This window comes from Cebus imitator, unplaced genomic scaffold, assembly GCF_001604975.1.
Source record: "Cebus imitator isolate Cc_AM_T3 unplaced genomic scaffold, Cebus_imitator-1.0 Scaffold425, whole genome shotgun sequence".
NCBI lineage: Eukaryota > Metazoa > Chordata > Mammalia > Primates > Cebidae > Cebus > Cebus imitator.
Window position 1 is genome coordinate 169,050 of NW_016107740.1, and position 22,028 is coordinate 191,077.

Here is a 22,028-nt window from a genome sequence, read left to right on the forward strand (position 1 = left end):
TGAGGTTTCTATTAGCTATATGACAAGCCACTGCATAATGCTGCCTCCATGTATTCAGTGGAGAGTCCGGATTTCAGCAGGTGTGCCTTCTAGAAAAAATAAACTGGGCTGGGTGTGGTGGCTCACACCTGTGGCACTTTGGGAGGCCGAGGTAGGCAGATCACTTGCAGTCAGGAGTTCGAGATCAGCCTGGCCAACATGGTGAAACCCCTTCTTTACTAAAAATTAAATTTTTTTAAAACATTAAAAAAAAATTAGCCAGGCGTGGTGGCACATGCCTGTAGTCCCAGCTATTAGGAAGGCTGAGGCAGGAGAATGACTTGAAGCTGGGAGGCAGAAGTCGTAGTGAGCTGAGATTCTCCAGCCTGGGTGACAGAGCGAGACTCCATCTCCAAAAAAAAAAAAAAAAAAAAGAAAAGAAAAGAAAAGAAAGAAAGAAGCTGTAGTCCTCGATAGAGGAGAAGGGCTATGATTTTTCATCTATTTTAGATTATTGATTAATGGTATTTAAGGAAGATTTAGAAATTTGCAGGATTAGGTAGGAAAGTCTAACCCATACTTTTAAACTTCATGGATCAAAATTCACTTAAGTAGGCCTTCCAGAAAGAGACAAATATTCATCCCATTCTTCCTCTCACAATTAAAAAAATTACTTTTAAAATAGTCAATCTAGTCAGTTCATCTTTTAAGGTGATTTATAATCTTTGCCAAGATCTTAGTAGATTTAAACCTCTCTGAGCTGGGAACCTCTTATCGTAGTGAGCTGAGATTCTCCAGAGCGAGACTCCATCTCAAAAAAAAAAAAAAAAAAAAAAAAGAAAAGAAAGAAAGAAACTGCAGTCCTCGATAGAGGAGAAGGGCTGTGATTTACCTATTAATCTACCACTAAGTAGTTGGTAGATTGTGGGAGAGAAAAGAGGTCCCTTCATTCAACTCTGCCATCTATAATATCTACAGGGCAGAATTTTGGTTTGGGCCACAATAGGTGGCCATAGATCCAGGTTTTCTTCTGGGACCCCAGGAAGAAAATGGCAGCCTTCTCCAGGATCTGGGATTTGATTATCTCACCCAATGGGCATGGAGAAAATGAGAGCAGGCCTTTAGAATTACCTTTATTTGTTCTGCATTCCCATCTCCACTCCCACTGTGAAGCTCTAACTAGCTCAGCCCAAATGTGGCCAAAAGCCGGTTAGTTAAATAAAAGGAGAAACTCCTGTTTGCCCTTTCACGTACCAGGAAGTACAGGTTGAATATCCCTAATCCAAAAATCTGAAATCCAAAATGCTCCAAACTCCAAAACTTTTTGAGTGCTGACATGACCCCACAAGTGGAGAATTCCACACCTGACCTTGTGTGATGGGGTGCAGTCACAATGCAGTCAAAACTTTGTTTCATGCACAAAATTATTTTAACTATTGTATAAAATCACCTCCAGGCTATGCATATAAGGCATATATGGAATATCAATGAATTTCATGTTTAGACTTGGGTTCCATTCCCAAGATATTTCACTATATATATGTAAATATTCCAAAACCCCCCAAAAATTCAAAATTGGAAACACTTCTCATTCCAAGCATTTTCTATAAGGTGGGCTCAACCTGTACTAATTTTTTCTCAAGTTTCTTTTTTTTTAAAGAAATATCAGCAAACTGGCCAAAAAAGAAGTGACAAACCCGTAAGTGACATATACACCATTTTTGAAAAACAAAAAGGAATTAAGAAGTTGAGAATTGATCATACTAGATAGAAAATGGGCTGAGCTGTCATTCAGAAAATGGTCCCTAGTTCAGGTTAGACTTGGCCTCCCAAATGTAGAACTGTGTGTCTGGGGATGGGGGTTGGCGGGTATGGGATCCTGGAGAAGGCCGGCTTCCAAAATAGTAATGTGACTTAGACTAATCCTGTGCTCCTTGGTACCTTATGTCCCTGCCCTTGGGCTGTTGGGATGAGGGCTCCTGGCTGCTCTGGCTTCTCTCTTGGTGGGTTGGCATTTTTGAAGGCCAGGATGGAATTACCCCAAGGGGAGCCTGGAAATTGCTTCTGGGCCGCATCTATGGTAAAGGAATTCAGAATAAAATGGCCTATGGCTATCCCAACCTGCCGAAGGTATTGGAAGAGAAAGAGTGTGCAAGTGAGGAAAAGGGCAAGAGGGTGAAATGAAATCTACGGAAACATTCTTGGCTGGCCAGGAGGTGGAAATTTCTCCGTTTGCCTGTGCGGTAGGTCTGCCCCTGACCTATATTCTCCTTAAAGGGCACATCTTTTTTTGATTGGGCTCAATTTTAAGAATGCATTCATTATTAATAAATATAGCCTATGCCAAAAATAATGTCTTTAAAGATTTAGGAAAAGGGAAATATTAAGGGAATAAACTAAAAATAGGATAAGTTTCTATTTTAAGAATAAATTCCCGATATCAACTTTTCATTTTGTTCCCCACATGGTCTCATGTAAATTGTATCTACTCCACGCAGGAAACTCAGCACTTTGGAGATCCCCAGATAAGAGCTCTGGAAAAGAAGCTCCTTTTACTCTTCTTGGTTCCTGGGGCTGCTTTTTGCAAACTTAGAGAAGACAAGAAGGGAGTCCCTGTCCCCACCCCTTTTAAGAAATCATTAACTTTTCCTGTGGGTGAAGTGTGAAGTTTTGTGTTCAAGTGCAGGCAAAATTCAGAAACTCTTTAATTTCCCTTTTTTCCTTTCACCTTTTAGGGTTTCCCAGAGGTCTATTTTAAGCAAATTACATAGCAGCCTTGACTGATGAATGAACCCATTCTATCAAAATGTTTTTGTTCACCAAACCAAAGTAGTGTTTTGCCTATCAATCTTATAAAATCCTCCCTTCGGTGAACATTAAGTATTGCCATTGCAGGTTTGAAAAGTAATAACCAGGGCTCAGTTTTACAGACTACTTAACTCTGTGCAGTCAGTCAAGCTCAGGCTGAATTTGGTTTTGAAGCATGAGTGTTCTTTATGTTAGGCCACTAACCAATCACAGATCATGCATGGGAAACTTGGTCTCAGTCTGACCACTTTAGGGCTTGGAGTCCAAACTAAGCAGACACCTTGAACACAAACATGAAAAATAGCACAATCTGAAGACACTTAAGTTTTTTGCCTAATCTCATTGTCACTGCTGGAAATGATGTTTGCGTGTTCTACATGCAAATTCCATTCAATTTTCTCATTCTGTGGCTTGAAACTGAGGCTCGGGAAAGAACAGGCAGAGAAGTGCTGGTGATTACATTCTGAATGGCCCAGGCTCCCAAAAGGCCACAAAATGCCCCTCGATATCAGGATCAGCAGACCACTGACATGGGATTTAGATATTAATCACGTTTCTTCAAATACAAGTTACTTGAATCTGAGAAAACCAGTATTTTGCAAAGAAAATGTTTGCTTTGGGTATCAGTTGCAGAATGATCTGGATATGGGAAAGCCTTTTTTGAAGCAGAGTTAATGTGGTCACAAATGGGAGGGTTTGGATTCTTCTCAAATTTGGATGTGAAGTATGGGATGAGGAATGAATCTCTGAGAGGAGTGAAAACCAAGCAGCAGGGAGGCGAAGGGCCAGTCATGTCTTATATCCTTGGCTCCTTACGATTCATGGAACTTCAGCAAAACTCCAATGTTTTGGTCTCAAGCATCCCATAGTTTATATGACTCCAACCTGGGAGGAACTTGGGCTTCTGAATCTATAATTAGTGGTTTGGGATTTATTTACTTCGTTAAAAAATGTGACTATGGGAATGACTACTTCGTTGTTAACTCTAAGCCCCAACACATCAAGAATTAAGTGCAAAACTCAGAATACCCCTTAAATAATTCAGTGGTTTAGAAGGGGTACCAGTGTCCAACCCATAACATGAACAACTTTAACATGCCCAGTCTATGAAAAGCAAATGTTAAGTTTCAAGCAGCAGCTTCATATTAGAATCATGCTTAAGTTGCTTTTTCATTCACCTTTCCTGCACAGAACACAGGCTCTGCATTCCAACTTCAAGTGCTTTGCTGCACAAGTCAGCTAACTATTCAGTTCACTTGCATCAGTTGCATTTCCATTAGTGGTAAGTACTGGAAGCATGCAGTTTAGGCTAGTAATTAATGTAATCCTACAAATACAAGGCAACTTACTCTGCGTCATCAGACACAGGAGTTCTTGGACCGTATCTATAAGATCAAATACAAAATTAGAGAACTGGCAAAATAGAAAGGGAATGCTGTAAGCAAGCTGGAAATAAAAACTGCTAGTGAAATACATGTGCGCCAAGGCTTTTTTGCTGAGATACTGAAAGAGAAGCATGATTATACAATTAACAATATTCATTGGCTGCTGAAAATCAAAGACAAGTCTTGATATCTCTAAAAAATGCAGAATTTATCTCAAAACCCAGGGAAGAAATAAAAATAATCCCTACACTACGCAGAAAGAAAGAATCTGTTCAATATAAACACAGAAAGGCTTAGGTACAATCCACACTGTTTAGAGAAGGCAGCTTAGAAAACAAACGTGTTACAGTCATTCACAAACAGTTCAACTTTTTGTGCCTTTATGTTCAGCAGTAATGGGCTATAATGGACACCCACTGTACAAGTGCGCCCTTACTGACCCTGTCCCTGATACGTTAATGTATTTGCACAAGAAACATCAAAGAGTGTTTCTGTAGTTTTCTGAAAGTAAACCAGAGCCCCAATCAGTGCCTTCTGCATGCATTTGACAGAAACCACAATTCCTAGAAAACTGGTAGCCTTAATCAAAACCAGACTTGGATGATATGTCATAACTTGAAAAACTAAAGCTTTTTTTCTAATCTTATATATTCTCCTGATAATTTAGATCCATAAAGTTGTACCCTCTGTGACAGTCACTTGAAGTCTAAATGAGACTAAAGCAAAAAGACTAAATTAGAAAAATATTAGGACATTACAAGGCATATTTCAAGCACTTTTTTTTTTTTTTTGAGATGGAGTTTCGCTCTTGTTACCCAGGCTGGAGTGCAATGGTGCGATCTCGGCTCACCGCAACCTCCGCCTCCTGGGTTCAGGCAATTCTCCTGCCCCAGCCTCCTGAGTCGCTGGGATTACAAGCACGTGCCACCATGCCCAGCTAATTTTTTGCATTTTTAGTAGAGATGGGGTTTCACCATGTTGACCAGGATGGTCTCGATCTCTTGACCTCGTGATCCATCCGCCTCGGCCTCCCAAAGTGCTGGGATTACAGGCTTGAGCCACTGCGCCCGGCCTCAAGCACATTTTAAAACAACAACAACAACAAAAAAACACAGCTCCTACAAATGCCTGTCTCTTCAGCAAAGGTGAGTTTTAAGGGTCAGTTCTTACCTATACTCTGAAAAGCTTCTCCTTTGCAATTCTGATGACGGACAAAGAACAGTAAAGAAAATACATCCTGCTTCCAGTTTCCAATAAATTACATTTTGGAGTCAGCAGCAAAAATTACCTGTCCCATGATCAGTTACACAATAGTTTATAGAAAAAGGATAATTTCTAAAAATCTCTTCTGCAGTCTTAGAGAAAACAGCCCAGAATGCATGAGTGTACACACACATACCCCTTCTTTCTTAGGCTTTTATCATTCTAAAATAGTCTGAATTCATTGATAATTATTTAATTAACAGCGAAGGCAACCATACCAGTGCAAAACCCCAAATCTCTTTTGAAAGTGTCAAAAGCAAGACAAGGAAAGGGTTTATGTATGTTTTTCTTCTGGCAGTAAGACTCATTTTCTCTTTCTCCAGAGGATCATTTCAGAAGGTGTTTAAGTTGAATCTAATATTCTCAATTTTCCAAAACACTACTACATTGAAGCAGATAATGAGTGGATTCTTTCACATCAAGAGAGAATGGCCTGGGCATGGTGACTCATGCTTGTAATCCCAGCATTTTGGGAGGCCAAGGCGAGCAGATTGTTTAAGCTCAGGGGTTCAAGACCAGCCTGGGTAACATGGTGAAACCTCATCTCTACCAAAAACACAAAAAATTAGCTGGGCATGGTGGCACATGCCTGTGGTCCCAGCTACTCTGGAGGCTGAGGCAGGAGAATCACTTGAGCTGAGGAGGCAGAGGTTGCAGTGGGCAGAGATCACACCACTGCACTCCAGCCTAGGTGATGACAGAATGAGATTCTGTGAAAGAAAAGAAAAGAAAAGAAAAGAAAAGAAAAGAAAAGAAAAGAAAAGAAAAGAAAGAGAAGAGAAGAGAAGAGAAGAGAAGAGAAGAGAGAGAAGAGAAGAGAAGAGAAGAGAAGAGAAAGAAAGGAAAGAAAGGAAGGAAGGAAGGAAGGAAAGAAAGAAAGAAAGAAAGAAAAAGAAAGAAAGAAAGAAAGAAAGAAAGAAAGAGAGTACAAGGGCAATATTAATTCTGAAAACTAGATAAATGTTTCCCAGTTAATAAATAAGCCTATTGGAATAAATTTATTAAAACACAGTGTTTTCTAAGTTATCTATGCAAGAGAGCAGAGAATTTCTTCCCAATGGATGGTTAATCAAGAATCTATTAATAGTTGCTATGTGTTTCTGTGTCTTAATTTGAACATTCTAATTAACATCTTATTGAAGTATAAGATACACACAGAAAGTGAACAAAGTATACATAACAAACATATACTTCAATGAATGTTCACAAACTGAACATATACATAGATTAGTGTTAAGTGTTTTGTACTATGTAAACAGACTCAAATAGTATGTACTCTTGAGCTGGGCTTCTTTAATACCTTTTGTTTGTGAGTTTCAACTATGTTGTTGCATCTAGGATATATTTGAATTTAAGTTGTTTCTACACAAAGTAATTAACAGCATTTCATGGACATCTCTACCAACAAAATGTAAGCCACACAGGAGCAGAGATTTTTCTGTTTGGGTTCCCTGAACAGCGGCCAAACTAGGTCCTCAATTAGTATTTATTAAATACTTATCAGGTGCTCTAAAAATTGAAAAGAATAGCACAGTTTCCAAAGATAACCTTCATTTATCCCTTTACTATGTACTGTGGGTTTAAGGAATTTCCTCTGAGACTAATGTATTGCTTTAAAAGGGCACCAACTTAATCAGAATTGCCATTGCTGGCAAGGGAAAGATAATTAGAGCTGAGGTATCAACTGACTTTCCCAATCATTCTACAGGAGACCAAAAAGTAAAGGCAAGTTGGGGGTGGGGATCACTAATAGAGCAATCTTTTTAATGCAAAGTACCTGAGTCAATAGGCTATGAGGTACAAAACGGGCCAGACAGGTCACAGTTGACACAAGCATCCTATTAAAAAAAAAAAGTCAATAAAGTTTACTTTTGAGGCCTGGCACCACGGTGGCTCATGCCTGTAATCTCAATACTTGGGAGGCTAAGGTGGAAGGAACACTGAGCCCAGGAGTTCACAACCACCTGGGCAACACAGTGAAACCCTGTAATTAACAGCTTTTCACGAACATCTACAAAATAAAAACAAAAAAACTAGCCAAGTATGGTGATGTATGCACCTGTGGCCCCAGCTACTTGGGAGGCTGAGGTGGGAGGATTGCCTGAGTCTGGGAGGTCCAGGCTCCCGTGAACTGTGATTACACCACGATACTCCAGCTTGGGTGATAGAGTACGATCCTGTCTCAAAAAAAATAAAGTTTACTTTTGAGGGTAGGGGTAGGTAGAAAGATAAAGGGAACAGCCTATGTACCCATTGACTGTATTTCTATAACTTTCACTACTAACAAAGCATTTTAGAATCAATAATTCGCTAGTTATCTATTTCTATATCATGAACTAGCACTAGCTAAATTTAAAGTGAGAGGGAGAGAAAATGATTTTACTGCTCATCTAAGATTACCCCCCGTCACCCAGCACAGTCCTTTACACACAGTGACTATTGCTCAATAAACACTTGTTGAAAGGAAATGTGCATCCTCACGGTGAATGCTGGCTCAATCAATCACACAGTATGTCACATAGTTCACCTGACCATTCCTCCTTGTGCTCAGAGTAACCATCCACTCCCATGTGAAAATAAAGAGGACTCTTTCCTGAATCACAAAGACAGTGACAGGCCAGGTACAGTTGCTCATACCTGCAGTCCCAGGACTTTGGGAGGCCTAGGTGGGTGGATCACTTGAGGTTAGGAATTTGAGACCAGCCTGACCAATATGGCAAAACCCTGTCTCTACTAAAAATACAAAAATTAGCTGGGTGTGGTGGTGTGCACCTATAATCCCAGCTACTCAGGATGCTGAGGCACGAGAATCGCTTGAACTAGGAAGGTGGAGGTTTCAGTGAGCTGAGATGGGGCCCTGCACTCCAGCCTGGGTGGCAAAGCAAGACTCCATCTCAAAAGAAAAAAGTGACAGAGAATTCCTCAGGCTTCCACAGTGTCCTCCAGTAACTTGTGTAGGCATCGTGCTGGAGTGGGCTGGTGCTTTTCCACTCCAACAGAGCTGAGTTTGGATCTTAGCTCTGTAGGTACCAGCCGTGAACATGTGGAGCTCAGTTTCCTAATTGCAAAATGCAGATGAAAATTTTCACTCTCTAAGGTAGTGTAAGGAATAAATGAATGGGATAGCACCTAAATGTATCCAGTAGGCAGCCTTTAATCCTCACCTCCTTTTTTCCTTCCATTCTCACTTGCTTTACAGAAGCCCATGGACCCAGGGTCAAGTCCCATGCTGGGGCACCTGGAAAGTGAATGACTACGGAGGGCCAGCTTCAGCCCTCTATTCCTCTGTCTCCCCAGCCCCAACCAGCTTGGGAATCACGTGTGATCCACTCATATAGCCTTTCTCTACATCAGCCTTCTTATTTGTGAAATGGAGCTCACATGGATTCTTTCAACCTACCTGTAAATTCCCAGGACACGGTAAGCTTGAGGGAGCAGACATACTTAGGAAATGCTACAAAGCACTCTGTGGTTGTAAAGCACAAATATTACTTCTGCTCCCTGAAAATAGTGCTAGGCTCCATTACTGTTTTATTCAGAAGAATGTAAAATATAGATTATATTCAGGTGATAAAGATGGCTAGGGTATTTATTTTTAAAAAATATGGAGATTACCTACTGTTCTCCTTGCCTCCCACTCTGCCTTCTTCTGTCCCATTGCCATCAGTGTCCTTGGAGAAAAAGAACTCCATAGCTTCCTATTTTATGGTGAGCTTATAAATTATGCAAAGCACTCCCATTCCTTTGCCCTATATTGGTAGGCTAACCACATATTTAACAAAAATGTATCACTTTTATTAAATGGCAAGAGAAGCTTCAACATATAGGACCCTAAACTGGAACCTGAACCCCAGGATAATTATTCCGTTACTTGTCATCAAGTTGTGCTTGATTCTAAGTCAAGTCAGAGCATGGAATAGAAACCCTACCTCCAGAAGGCAACAAGTGTTTGTTAACGTTGGAAAATTAATATAATAACAACTTTTGTAAATGGTATTCATTTTCTTTGTACCTGGAATCAGAGTGAAATCAAGTAAGTCAGAAAGAAGTTCAACCCCTTTACCCAAAGGTTCCTTTGTGAGCTAGAAAGAAAAGAATTTCCCATTTACTAAGTCCACAAGAGTCAGAAACAAAAAATGTTTAACAGGTAAATTCACCAATGAATTATACTTGCTTACATGCCAAAAAAGAGGAAAAAATTCTTGGCAGATGAGGCCAATTTTAATCATTCTGTTTCTGCTAGCAACAGTAGGTAAGTGGCACTGAGGCGCCATATGCATTAAGAACATACTGAAAGCTCAGACTGGAGAAACAAAGTCACAAGGGCACAGCATAACCTTCTGACCTCTGATCTTTCATGGGTGGACCCTTAGAATATTCTTCCACATCCTGTTGCTTTGCAAATGGAACTGGAAGGAACTGGTTTGGGTTGGATCCAGTGTGTCCAAGGGACATCCCAGTTCTCCTGGCCATCATGTCGTCTTTTCGTGAATCATCCAACTTTCGCTGGCCTTTCAGTCCACTGCCACTCCAGGCAGGAGCTGTCATCTTCTCCAACTTCTCTTCTGTCCCTGAAGCCTCATACCCAGAGGCCAGAGGACACGCCCTAGGGCAACATTCAGTCCAGCCAGTCAAAGGCCACTTATTGCTAAAGATATTTTCAGTAGCGTCACTCACTGGCGTTAATTCAAGACAGAAGAAGCCAGCGTCCCTGGAGGCAGCGGCACACACAGCAGCTGAGCAGGAAATCTCCCTTTTGAACACTGGGACCCGCTGTCATGCAGCTGGTACTCACACAAGATAGGTTTCCCTTTCTGGTTTTCGTGAGTCCTGAGAATGAAATTTGGCCAGTACTCAGCCACATGCAAAGGCTAAAATCACTACCCAGAGCAGACACCAGAAGCAGCACTCTGATCTTGGGATGAGAACACTCATTTAGTGACTTTACTCCACCCTCTATCAGCTGCCAAGTGCAGACTGTGACTTTAAGCTGATTTTTTTGGGAACACAACAGCCACACACAGCAGGGGCAACACACCACGGAGCAGAGCGCAGGCAAGATGCTCACGGTGGCTGGCTGCTCTCCTCTGATCTTTCTGCCTTTGACAGCCTCTTGGAATCTCTCAGAGCACTTTCCATTTCTTCTTTGCCATCCTGTGGCAGCTGTTTGGATGTAACTAAAGCCAGAGAGGATAGTTTCACTCCTAGGAAAGAATTCACACCAGAGGCCCTGACCCCACCTGTCCTCCTTCACCTCCTGGAGAGGCAGGAAACGCTGCTCCTCACCTTCCTCTGTCCCCCTCGGGCACTCGCCCAGACTGCAGACCCACTCTTCCTGGGACTCCGGCACAGGAGCCAGCCACGAGGCCCTTTTGCAATAGTCACCTAGGCCAGAATTCACTGTTCTGCAGACGATCAAGTAGCATTGGGGGCAAGAAAGGAGAGGAACAAGGGTTACGAAAAAAGACAATGAACATCCCTGGGACTGAAAGATTAAGAGAAGAATGTGGCTGCTCTCATTCCAAAGGCTGGTTAGTAAGGATGATATAATCAGATTGAGATAATGGAATGTGAACTCTGGCTAGGGCCTATGAAGGTCAAACAAGGCTGGCGTGACTCTGTCACCACAAGACTGAGTGATGGGGCCCTCAGGATTCAAGGCCTGAAGGATGTATTTCTTATTACTTTCCTACCCCTCCTCCCCACCTCAGATTCCCACCAGCCTCTGAAACCTCAACTCTTTATTTCTGGTGTTCACAGCCTTCTCTCTTCTATGATGTCACCCAGAGTCTCGAACCTTGTCATGGGGCCATCCATTATTTCCTTTGGATTTCAAGGACAAAGTATAAAGAAGAATGCTAGGCACACTTCCTCCTGCTATGGAGAGCCTCACTTTGCTCCTACGGTACAGATGGAATGGAGGTTCCCAGGGCCCATCCAGTTTTACACATGTCCTATATGTGTTTCCTGGAAGAAAGATCAGCCCGCAGAACCAAATCCCCAAAAGAGGACTTGGGAATTCAAAACTGGGTGGCCTCCAGGGAGGGCGAGAACTGGGGACAGGCCTATAAGATGTTCTTCCCCTACACATTTGGATGGTGATTCGTCCATGGAAAGTCTTGGCTTATAGAAACCCCCAAAGAGGAGTGTTTTTAGACTCCTGATTTATTATACAATTTTAAAAAATAGGGGAGGAAGGAGAACTTTACTTTTTTAATATGTCTACTTAGATGTCCAAAATGTGAACTCATGATACTAATAACTTTTTCTTCCTCTCTCTAAGGCATAGGAAAGAGAGAGGTTATAGATAAGCCCAAGAAACCCTAGTGATATCATTAAAACATTCCATTTAGCTCGTTCAATATTTTCAACTAATAAAATAGTGCTGGATGCAGCCAAGGGAAAAAGGGTCATTTGTCAAGATTATTGACATTCCCAGGCAGTGATTCTGGTGACAACAGAATAAAATGGATGTCTGCCATTAAACTTCACACACGTTCCCCCCAAGGGGACTCACTAACATTACTTCTCTGCTATACATAGTCTGTTAAAACTATGTCACCTCTAGGGGTTTGTATAATGTTCTTCAGCAAACTCTTTAAAAGCAGCAGTGGGGCCAGGCACAGTGGCTCACGCCTGTAATCCCAGCACTTTGTGAGGCTGAGACGGGAAGATCATGAAGTCAGGAGTTCGAGACCAGCCTGGCCAACATGGAGAAACCCTGTCTCTACTAAAAATACAAAAATTAGCTGGGTGTGGTGGCACGTGCCTGTAATCCTAGCTACTCAGGGGATTGAGGCAGGAGAATTGCTTGAAGCCAGGATGTGGAGGTTGCAGTGGGCCAAGATCACGCCACTGCAGTCTAGCCTGGGCAACAGAGCAAGACTTCATTTAAAAAAAAAAAAAAAAGCAGCAGTGACTCCCATGCAGATATCCTTGCTCATGTATGGTGAAAAATACCTGTAGTCATTAAGTGCTTGGTGCCCCTTTAATCTGGAAGTGCCCACTGAGACAGGAGACATAGAGTCCGTTTGAATCTTGCTGCCACGACGGATGACTTCTTCTTCATCCTCTCTAGGCCCAGCCTTGCCAATGCTAAGCCGTTTCCATTTCTGCTGGTCTATCTCCGTCACTGGTCCAAAGTGCACAAACTTTTGCCTGGGGCTGGAAGCTTTCTTAGAGGCCCTTGCTTTGCGGTTGGCAAAGTCATCACGGATGGCAGTTTCTGCTTTAATTTCTGGGGAAGGCTCAGAAGCAGAGATATGCTGAACATCTCCATCCCTAGTCAAAACCAGAAAGAAGTTCTAAAAATGTCTAGGTAAAAATCAATAAGAGGTTTGGAAAAAAAAAATACTAGAAGTAGTTGGCCCTCCCTATCAGTGGGTTCCGCATTGGTGGATTCAACCAACCTCAGTGGAAATTATTTGGGAGAAAAAAATTCCACAAAGTTTCAAAAAGCAAAACTTGAATTTGCTGTGCAGTAAGTACTACACTGAATCCACATGAATGAAGTGATGTGAAGGCACTGTATTAGGTATACGTGTATAAGGTATGCTTAGGTTTCTGTAGGTATTATCAGTAATCTACAGACAATTTCAAGTATTTGGGGGGATGTGCATAGCTTATATGCAAATACTATACCATTTCGTATAAAGGACTTGAGCATCTAAAACTTTTGGTATCCAAGGAGAGTCTTGGAATTAAACATGGATACCGAGGGACAACTGTATATGAAAAACACTTTTATGGCTAGAGCAGAATTGCTTGCCCATTAATACTCAAATGAAGAAATGATCATTGTCTTGCTTAAAAATGATCATTACCTTGTCTTTAAGTTTCTATAGCTTTCAAAACATTAATTCTAACATCTCTAACATAAGTGATGACATAAGAAAATCTTAGGTACTGTGGAATAACTAAAATTATTTTAAAGTCAAGTTTAAATTCTTTACAGTAAACAAGCCTATCAAAATAAATAACCATTCTTAGAAAGTCAGCTGAGTTAAAAAGAGAATGTTTTCTCTCCATGTGGTTTGTAACTTTTAGTATCAATAAATTCATCTCATGATGCATGTGCTGAGCTCCAGGAACTCTGTGATGTGAGAGGCACTTTTTCAAGCCATCAAAATAAAAAATGATACAAGGGGCCCGCACGGTGGCTCATGTCTGTAATTCCAGCACTTTGAGAGGCTGATATGGATTACTTGAGCCCTAGGAGCCCTAGGTGTTCAAGACAAGCCTGAGCAACATACCAAGACCCCGTCTCTATAAAAAAAATAAATTAAAAATTTGGCCAGGTGCAGTGGCTCATGCCTACAATCTGAGGACTTTGGAAAGCTGAGGCGGGAGGATCCCTTGAGCCTAGGAGTTCAAGACGAGCATAGGCAGCGTAGTGAGACCTTGTCTCTATACAAAATTAACCAGGCATTGTGACACAGGGCTGTAGTCCCAGCTACTCAAGAGGCTGAGGCAGGAGGATTGCTTGAGCCCAGGGGTTGAGGCTACAGTGAGCTGTGATCAAGCCACTGTATTCCAGCCTGGGCAACTGAGCAAGACCCTGACTTAAAAAAAAAAAAAGATACAAGGATAAGTATTTGATGCCTTCAAAATAAAATACTACTACTGCCAGGTGGAAACATGACACACCTTGCCTTTCCTGACACTTTGAGTCTCTCCCACGTCTCCAAGTCGGCTTCTGTTATGTTGGAGAGTGTAATGAAGCTTCGGGGCTCACGGTGAGGGGCAAGGCTGCCCTGAATTCTCCGCTGGGCCAGGTCATCCTTGTGAAGATCTGGCACCTTCCTGAGTTCTCCTTCTTCTGCAGGTTCACTCTCCTGAGCTCTTGCATTACAGGTCACTATTGACTTCACCTCTTCTGTGTAGCCCTGGTTTCTGTCCATTTGATCCAGGCCCCCACATCAATGGAAAAATCAAGTTCAAGGAAGGGGAGCAGACAAAGAGAATGTCAAGCGTGGAAACTCACAGGCTGAGGACAGAATAAAATGATGAAGTGCCTTTCCCTTTCTCAAAAATGGAATCAAGGAGCTGTGATGACTTTCATCTATGCCACCCTTATAACGCTGAATGAGACAGATGTGTTTTTTTTCCCCACCAGATGACAGTCTCAACTACAGTTTAGGAAGCAGAGCAGTGCCTGCTGAAATATTACTAATGGTAATGAGATTTTGGTTGGATGGTAATGATGCCCAATTCCCACACTATTCAAGTTACTGTAATGAATTCAGTTTTTCTGATTGAATCCCTTAGCCCTCTTGGAATGTTTTTTACTGCACTAGTAAAATGTTCGTAATGAGCTCTGCATGATCCAAATTCTAGGATTAGTTTGTAGATAGCTGGAACATTGTTCACATATTAAATATCTTAAACCTAAACCCACAGCTGCCAGAAAGTACATCTAAGTCAATTCTGAACAGAAAGTTTCAATGTTTAAACTTAACGTCTGCTTCATGACATTAGTCAGGTTTGGCTAATGCAAGCCTGAAGAGCAGAGGGTATTCCTCTTTACCTGGATTGAGAGAGTCAATACTCATTTGTTTCTGATGTTAATAACCATTCACCTTTATTGATGCTAAAACTGGTATTTTCAATTGTTCTCCTATGAAGTGAACATTAGCTGGCTAACATTGACAAAATTGTGATTTAAACCAAAGCTGAGACATTTATATGCATAAATATTCCATTAAAAGTCCACTTCTAACTAAATACGCTTCTTGAAATAGAAAAATCTAAAAAATATAGAAATACAGCCTTTTAATTTTCCCACAAAATATATCATTCAAGCTGGAAAATCACGAGATAGTCTTTTGTCACCTCAATGATTTGGTGTCGTTGCAGAGCCCACAAAAATAGAAAAGCGGCAGAATTTTCTACTTAGTTTGAGGAAGGAGATCAAGGAAGGGCATAGAAATGAGGCACAAGGGATTCTTTTTTTTTTTTCTTTTCTTTTTTTAAAATAAGTTATTTGATGTGATCTAGGGAGGTCATAGGCTGCTTCAGACCCAGAGCTGTGTCCACAAACACAGTCAGGTGACAACAGACAAATGTAGCTGGAAATATAAGGAATTAAAATTACATGGAGGAGAAACGAAAAAAGGGAGATGAAGGCTAGTCCTTTTCCTGACTCAAATTGCTGATTGCCATCAATATGCCTTGATGTTAGTCAGTTATCCAAAAGTCTTTGTTTCACTTGCACAACTGATCCCTCCCTCAAGGCCCTCCAAGAATGGTTTGTTACAAGGCCTGCCAACAGCAAAGACCAAGGGCCTTCTGAAGCTATAATGTGTCCTGTAAAGAAATGATGCCAGATTTTCTCTAATCTAATCCCTGTTCTATATCCAGGAACCTCTCATGGGTTTTTGTATCTGGTACCTCCGAAAAAAAATCAAAAAGACCAACTACTCCACTGAACTCAACAACTCTGCCCAAAGAACCCTTCAATCGTCTAAGCACAGCCGAGATAATTATACACTAAGTTCAACAGGCTTAAAAATCTCTAAAGTGATGGGCAAAAAGATGACAATTCAATAATGTAGATGTTAACCTTAGCTGATTTTGATATAAGGAAACATACAGGAATGATAAACTCAGCAGGATGAAATTCAGCAAGTGGGCACCCTAAATGAAATCATATCTCCCTCTTAGGGCAAAAATCACTGGCCAAATTCCATCTTACTACAAATTTCCTTTCCGCAATTCACTCCAACATGTATTAAGTGGATGGGAAAAATTTTGGCAGAAGGAAACTCGCCTGAAAACAATTTCTATGACAGAACATATAGAAGTCTGAGAAGTATTTTTGATGGGAAATATCCATTATCATTTGTCTAGGTGATGTTGCTGGTGTGAGAGAAGAAAGAACAAGTCTCATTTTTTTTCCTTCCAACATCTAAATGGAGCTAATAAGAGAGAAGTGCTTTCGGTGTTTTTCTGCTTCCTTTGAATGGACTGGAGCAGCTGTTAGAGGTGGCTGTTCTCTGATAGGAAATAGTACATGTCTATTTTTGCTAATAATGCCAACTGATGACACCAGCACCCATATGTGGTGATGAGCCCTGATTCAGCACATCTACACACTGGAATTCAATGATTCTTTGGCAAATTCAGCCCTATTTTGGACATGGACACTCTATTGTCTGCCATCTGCATTTAGAGGAGATTGAATATCTAAAGTTCCACTTCAAAATAAACCCCCATTACAAAGTACACATAATTGGGGGGCTGGAAAGAGGAACTGGAGGGGGTACAATACAAACTGCCTTCACTTAATTATGTCCTCTCTCCCTTTCTTTCATAGACACACACACACACCATGCGCACACCTTTTATATTCTAGACTTCTTTTATTTGAGATTCCCTTTGAGAGCTGTTTGCTGCCATCTGATTTATCTGCCCCTTTCTTTGGATAAGGGCCATAGAGGAGTTGATTTAATGGCACCGTTGGCTTGGTTTGGTTCATCCTTGCTCTCCTTGCAGCAAAGTCATCCTTCTCAAGATCAGGCAGTCGACACACAACTTCACCTTCTGCCTCTGAATTGTTGCCATGTTGATGGCTCAGGAAAGAGTTTTCTTTGCGAAGGACAATGTCACGAACAACTTCTTTCTCTTCACTTAATTGTTTTTGACTAATGGAGAAAATTAAATGGGACTCCACATGTGATCAGACAAAAAAAATTAAATCCCCATCTCTAGATAGACAACTGTGTTGTTAGTAAAAAGTCTTCTTAAAATTGTTAGTTCAAATGGCATCTGTTCATTATTTCAATCTAGATTGCAGCATAGTTAGGGTAGGTTTTAAAACCTTGAATTTAGCCAGACATTAGCAATACTAAAAATGCATTTAGTTTTCAGGGTTTCCATCAACAACAGAAAGACAGGATCCTAAATGGCTCTGAAAATGACAGCGTAGATTCTTTGCATGAAATTGGAGAAAGGTGGGAAGCTTTTTGTTACTGTTCTTTTTTCATTAGCACATTAGTACCCAATAGACACTTAACCTGTTTCTGACTGACAGGGCAAAAAACTGAGCCACCAAGAAACTGATCTGGGAGAAAAAAAATGAATGCAGCTACATGACAGCACACCTAAAATGTGTCACAGATTACAAAGTGTAAGAAGTCTTTCTACAGAGCTGAGCTCACCTGAAGCATCTGAGTTTAAGACCACTCACAGGATGGTCTTAAACTATTCCATTCCTATGGTCCTCCACTTCCAGGAAGCTTATCTTGCTCTGCACCTTTCCATCAGGAACCTTTTCTTTCTCTTCTATCTCCTTGCCTCTCTACCTCCCAACTCTTCTTTTTCTTTTTTTAAGAGCCAGGGTCTTGTTCTATCACACAGGCTGGAATGCAGTAGTGCAATCACAGCTCTCATACCCTAATATAGAAGCAGATCTTCCACTTGAACCCCTGAAGTCCAAGAGCAATACTCTTTCCACTTTTGGACAAATGTGGTCCTGGGCTCCAGCCTCCCTCAACTTGGGCAGAATTTTTTGGAATAAAATATTTGTGTTTATGCAAATGGCCCTGCCAATTGGCGATGCCAATTTGAGCAGGAAGAATCTGGTCCCTTGTGCATCTTATGAGCCCAGCCAGGCTCCACATTCCCTTCGGTGTTTATTTTTAGGCTAAATGCCCAGTGTGACAAGACTCATTTCAAGTGATCTGAATTTAGATATGCAAACTTAAAAAAAAAAAGAGGGTAAAGAAAGTTTCCATACCATTGGCTACTGGAAGACACTCCCGCTCACTTGAAAAAGGGTCACGATGACTGATTTTCCACTAATAGCTAATTTCCACTAATTCCACGAATTCATGGAGAGCAAAAAACAATGATACAGGTTTTGAGCTGGCACTGATGGCCTTGAAACAATAAATATTATGTATAAGGTAGATATGTAGGATTGTATTCACAGGTGTCTAGGTAGCAAAATATTTAAATGATTTTTATAATGTGTTTTTTTTTTCCTTTGAAGGTCCTTAAGGGCAGTCTTTCATGAAACTTCGGTCTGTTTTATTTTATTTTTCAATAACTACAACTCTTTCAGTAGCCAGTACATTCCAGATACACTAACTTTCATGAAAACCCTGCAAAATAGAGATTATGATACCCACTTTGCAGAAGAGAATATTAAAGTCTCTAGTTCAAGCCGTCTGAAGTTAGGTAAATTAATTGAAGTATACTCAAGGGACAGGCCCAGGCTGTCTGGCTTTATATTCATGAAAAGGTTTGGCACTTTTATTTCATCCAAGTCAGTCACAGACGAGATGCTTTGCGAAGGGGTTGCTTTCAGAGCACAGCTCATTGCTTCACGTGGAAGGAACACAGTTCAATGTCAAATGAGAAATGCCAAGCCCTGCCTCCAACTGGCGATCCTGCACAGCCTCACCTAAAACAAGGCAGGCTAGCTATCTTGATAGGAGAGATTATGGGCCCAAAGCATGTGAGGGGGAAGAAAAGCTCGTCTCAACGTTTCTGAGGCTTATATATTTCAAAGTGAATGAGATAATGATTTAAAGTAAGGAGGAGCTGGGGTTTTCTTTCACCCCGTTTTAACTTTGCAATGTATAAGCAACCAGCTCAGATTGGTAGCTAGTGTATTCCACTGAAGGAAACTGGGCTCTCCAGAAAAGCCTGTTAGTCCCCCTGGGAATGTGCTGGGGGATACCGGATTAGTCCCCTTGGGAATGTGCTGGGGGATACTGGAAACTTCCCTGTTCATCCCGTCTCCAATTAGGGCAGCTATTTCGTTGGTGCACAAGTAATTGTGTTTTTTGCCTTTAAAAATGGCAAAACCACAATTACTTGTGCACCCAGTCACAAAGATTCATGCAAGTTATGTGCCTGGCTGATCCCTGATACCCAAGGATCTGTTCAGCAGCCATGGTGAACTGGCATCTGGTGAGGAGGGTCTGTAGAGGAATCTGTGTCTGGCACTTAGCTGCATCTGCCCTTCTTCTAAAGATTTCTAAAATGTCTATTGTTCCTCAGAGGTTTTTTTGCCCGCTTTTCCCCCCACTCTGTAATTAATTACTACGTGGTTGAGAAGATCCACAGACCAGCAGAAACCAAGCACTGAGTGCTGAAACATATGAAAACAATTAGAAAAGAAGTACAATCACGTGAAACCTATAATTCAGTTAAAAACATTTTTACTTCTCCAATGGGAAACACCAAGTAAAAGAACTCAAATCTCCATGGCACTTTAATTCAGGGGAAGTGCATCTTGGTTCTTATTTTATCCTCTTGAAAACAGAAATCTTGGCTTCTTTGGCAGAGTGCCATATTTGGGGAATAATTAAGTTAGCACAACCGTAAAATAAAATAGAAGAAAAAGTTTATATACGTTTTCACTTCAATGGAAACTCTAATAAATATTAAAGTCCACACATTTATTAAGAAGTCCTACTTTCTGTCTCCTGATGCTAAGATATTGCTAATATATTATTTGACAGGAAGCTTGGGGCTTCTAGGATTTTGACCTCATGTGAAAATGAAATAACATGCACCTCTGCTCCCTTTTGTATACTGCCTTAAAGATAATGCGAGTCTCACTCTGTCACCCAGGCTGGAGTGCGCTAATACAATCTTGGCTTACTGCAACCTCTGCCTCCAGGGGTTCAAGCGATTCTCATGCCTCAGCCTCCCTGAGTATCTGGAATTACAGGCATGTGGCACAACGCCCAGGTGATTTTTTTGTATTTTTAATAGAGACAGGGTTTCACTATGTTGGTCAGGCTGGTCTCGAACTCCTGACCTCAAGTGATCTGCCCGCCTCGGCCTCCCAAAGTGCTGAGATTGCAGGTGTGAACCACCGCATCCAGCCTAGCAAGGTGTATAAGAATATACTTGGGAAGCAAGCAAACAAAAAACAGTCTACAAAATAAAGCTTTGTTGTTCGTCTATATGCTCCTCCCCTTGGACAGGGCTCTATTATCTCACTCATTTCTGCAAACATTTCCCAACTGAGAAATAGGCCACAACAAGTGGTCCTCTCATTGAGTGCAAAGACATGCTGGCCAGAATTCATCTGGATGTCAAAGACAGAACACTGAGGTTAAAATGTCTTCAGAGATATCAGCATATTTCAATGATTTAAATTCTTATTTTCCAGACACCAAGAGTCCTTTTCTTCTTCATAACACTTCATTCCAGTTAAACTAGTTTCTGCCACATTAAAAGCTGGATCCCAAATGTGAATAAACTTAGAATGACTCTCAACTCTTGTGGCTTGCAAAAAGTAAGTAACAAAGACATAGACATGCCAGGCTGGTGGCATGCTATGTGTAAAACCTTTATGATAGAGCTGGCAGCTGAAAAATCTGTCTAACAAATGAATTCTGGGTGTTTGGAGCAGCTGTGTTGTGTTGCTATTGGGAACATTCTCTGAGAATATGCATAATTATCCAGAACCCAATTTTAAATGCTAAGTCAGAAGATCTGAGGCATCATGACATTAACTGACCTGCAAACTTCTGCATACGAGAGCTAACTTGGATGAAATAGGTTAAAATTAAGCCAGATAACAGGCAACATGAATGGAAGTAAAATAAAGAAATATATATCCATGAGAATTACTTTTTTTTTTTTTGAGACAGAGTCTCACTCTGTCACCAGGCTACAGTGTAGTGGTGCGATCTCAGCTCACTGCAACCTACACCTTCCAGGTTCAAGCGATTCTCCCGCCTCAGCCTCCCAAGTAGCTGGGATTATAAGCACATGCCACCAGCCAGTGTGTGTGTGTGTGTGTGTGTGTGTGTGTGTGTGTGTGTGTGTGTGTGTGTGTGTGTCTCTCTCTCTCTCTCTCTCTCTCTCTCTCTCTCTCTCTAGTAGAGACAGGGTTTCACCTTCACCATTTTGGCCAGGATAGTCTTGATTTCTTGACTTCGTGATGCTGGGAAATTACAGGCATGATAGAATTACATTTTTAAACTATGATTTGATATTTGTACAGTGAATGCGAGTTGTCACAAAAGAGTTCAAAGTTTTTTATAAAATAAACATCCCAGTTACTGAAGTGGCACAGTACACATATGGACTTCCCAGCCTTTGCCCAACTTCTCTTCTCTACATGACCATTATTCCTGAGTGTGCTGAATTAGCTTAATGAAGCTCCCCCTCGTCCCCGCTTGCTGTTTCAGATACTCTAAAGATTATGGTATCCTTGGTAAACGCTAGCTTAAACACTCTACACATGTGATATAAACGAAAGATGTGTGTCAAAGATAGGAAGATCAAATTATTACCTACTGCTATGTCCTTAAAGGCAGAAGCTAGAGAAGTCTGAAAAATGATACAGGGTGAGGAGATATTATTCCTCTCACTATTATTATTTTTGTTTTCTCAGCATCTAGTCTGGTCTCTGGTACGTGGGATGTTCAAGGGATGTAGAAAAAAATGTGTCTGAAAAGGTCTCTGTATCAAAGCTTAAAGAGTATCTGGATTTTAAAAAAGATTTTATTACATTACTCTTCATTATTTAATAAATTCAGAGAGCTGTTGGTAACAAAAGCACAATATTATGTTAGAATATTCCAGAAGCACATATGTGTTTAGAATAGGCATGATTATCTGTAA

At 41.0% G+C, this 22,028-nt stretch overlaps 1 protein-coding gene across 17 annotated transcripts in view; it reads right to left on the reverse strand.

Moving 5' to 3' along the window:
• LIMCH1 (LIM and calponin homology domains 1) overlaps positions 1-22,028 on the reverse strand; it is a 352,295-nt gene that overhangs the window by 59,056 nt on the left and 271,211 nt on the right. For 7 of the 17 annotated variants that reach the window (XM_037731824.1, XM_037731823.1, XM_017509857.2 and 4 more), the window contains 7 exons: positions 16,775-17,077; positions 14,082-14,327; positions 12,396-12,716; positions 10,722-10,840; positions 10,504-10,612; positions 9,781-10,041; positions 4,137-4,172 (listed from right to left, as the gene is read on the reverse strand). The exons of 4 other annotated variants lie outside the window; for them this stretch is intronic. In XM_037731824.1, the coding sequence (XP_037587752.1) occupies positions 4,137-4,172; positions 9,781-10,041; positions 10,504-10,612; positions 10,722-10,840; positions 12,396-12,716; positions 14,082-14,327; positions 16,775-17,077 (1,395 nt within the window). The remainder of the gene's footprint in view (positions 1-4,136; positions 4,173-9,780; positions 10,042-10,503; positions 10,613-10,721; positions 10,841-12,395; positions 12,717-14,081; positions 14,328-16,774; positions 17,078-22,028) is intronic. 6 more of the 17 variants (XM_017509861.2, XM_037731827.1, XM_017509862.2 and 3 more) reach the window with 1 other exon arrangement.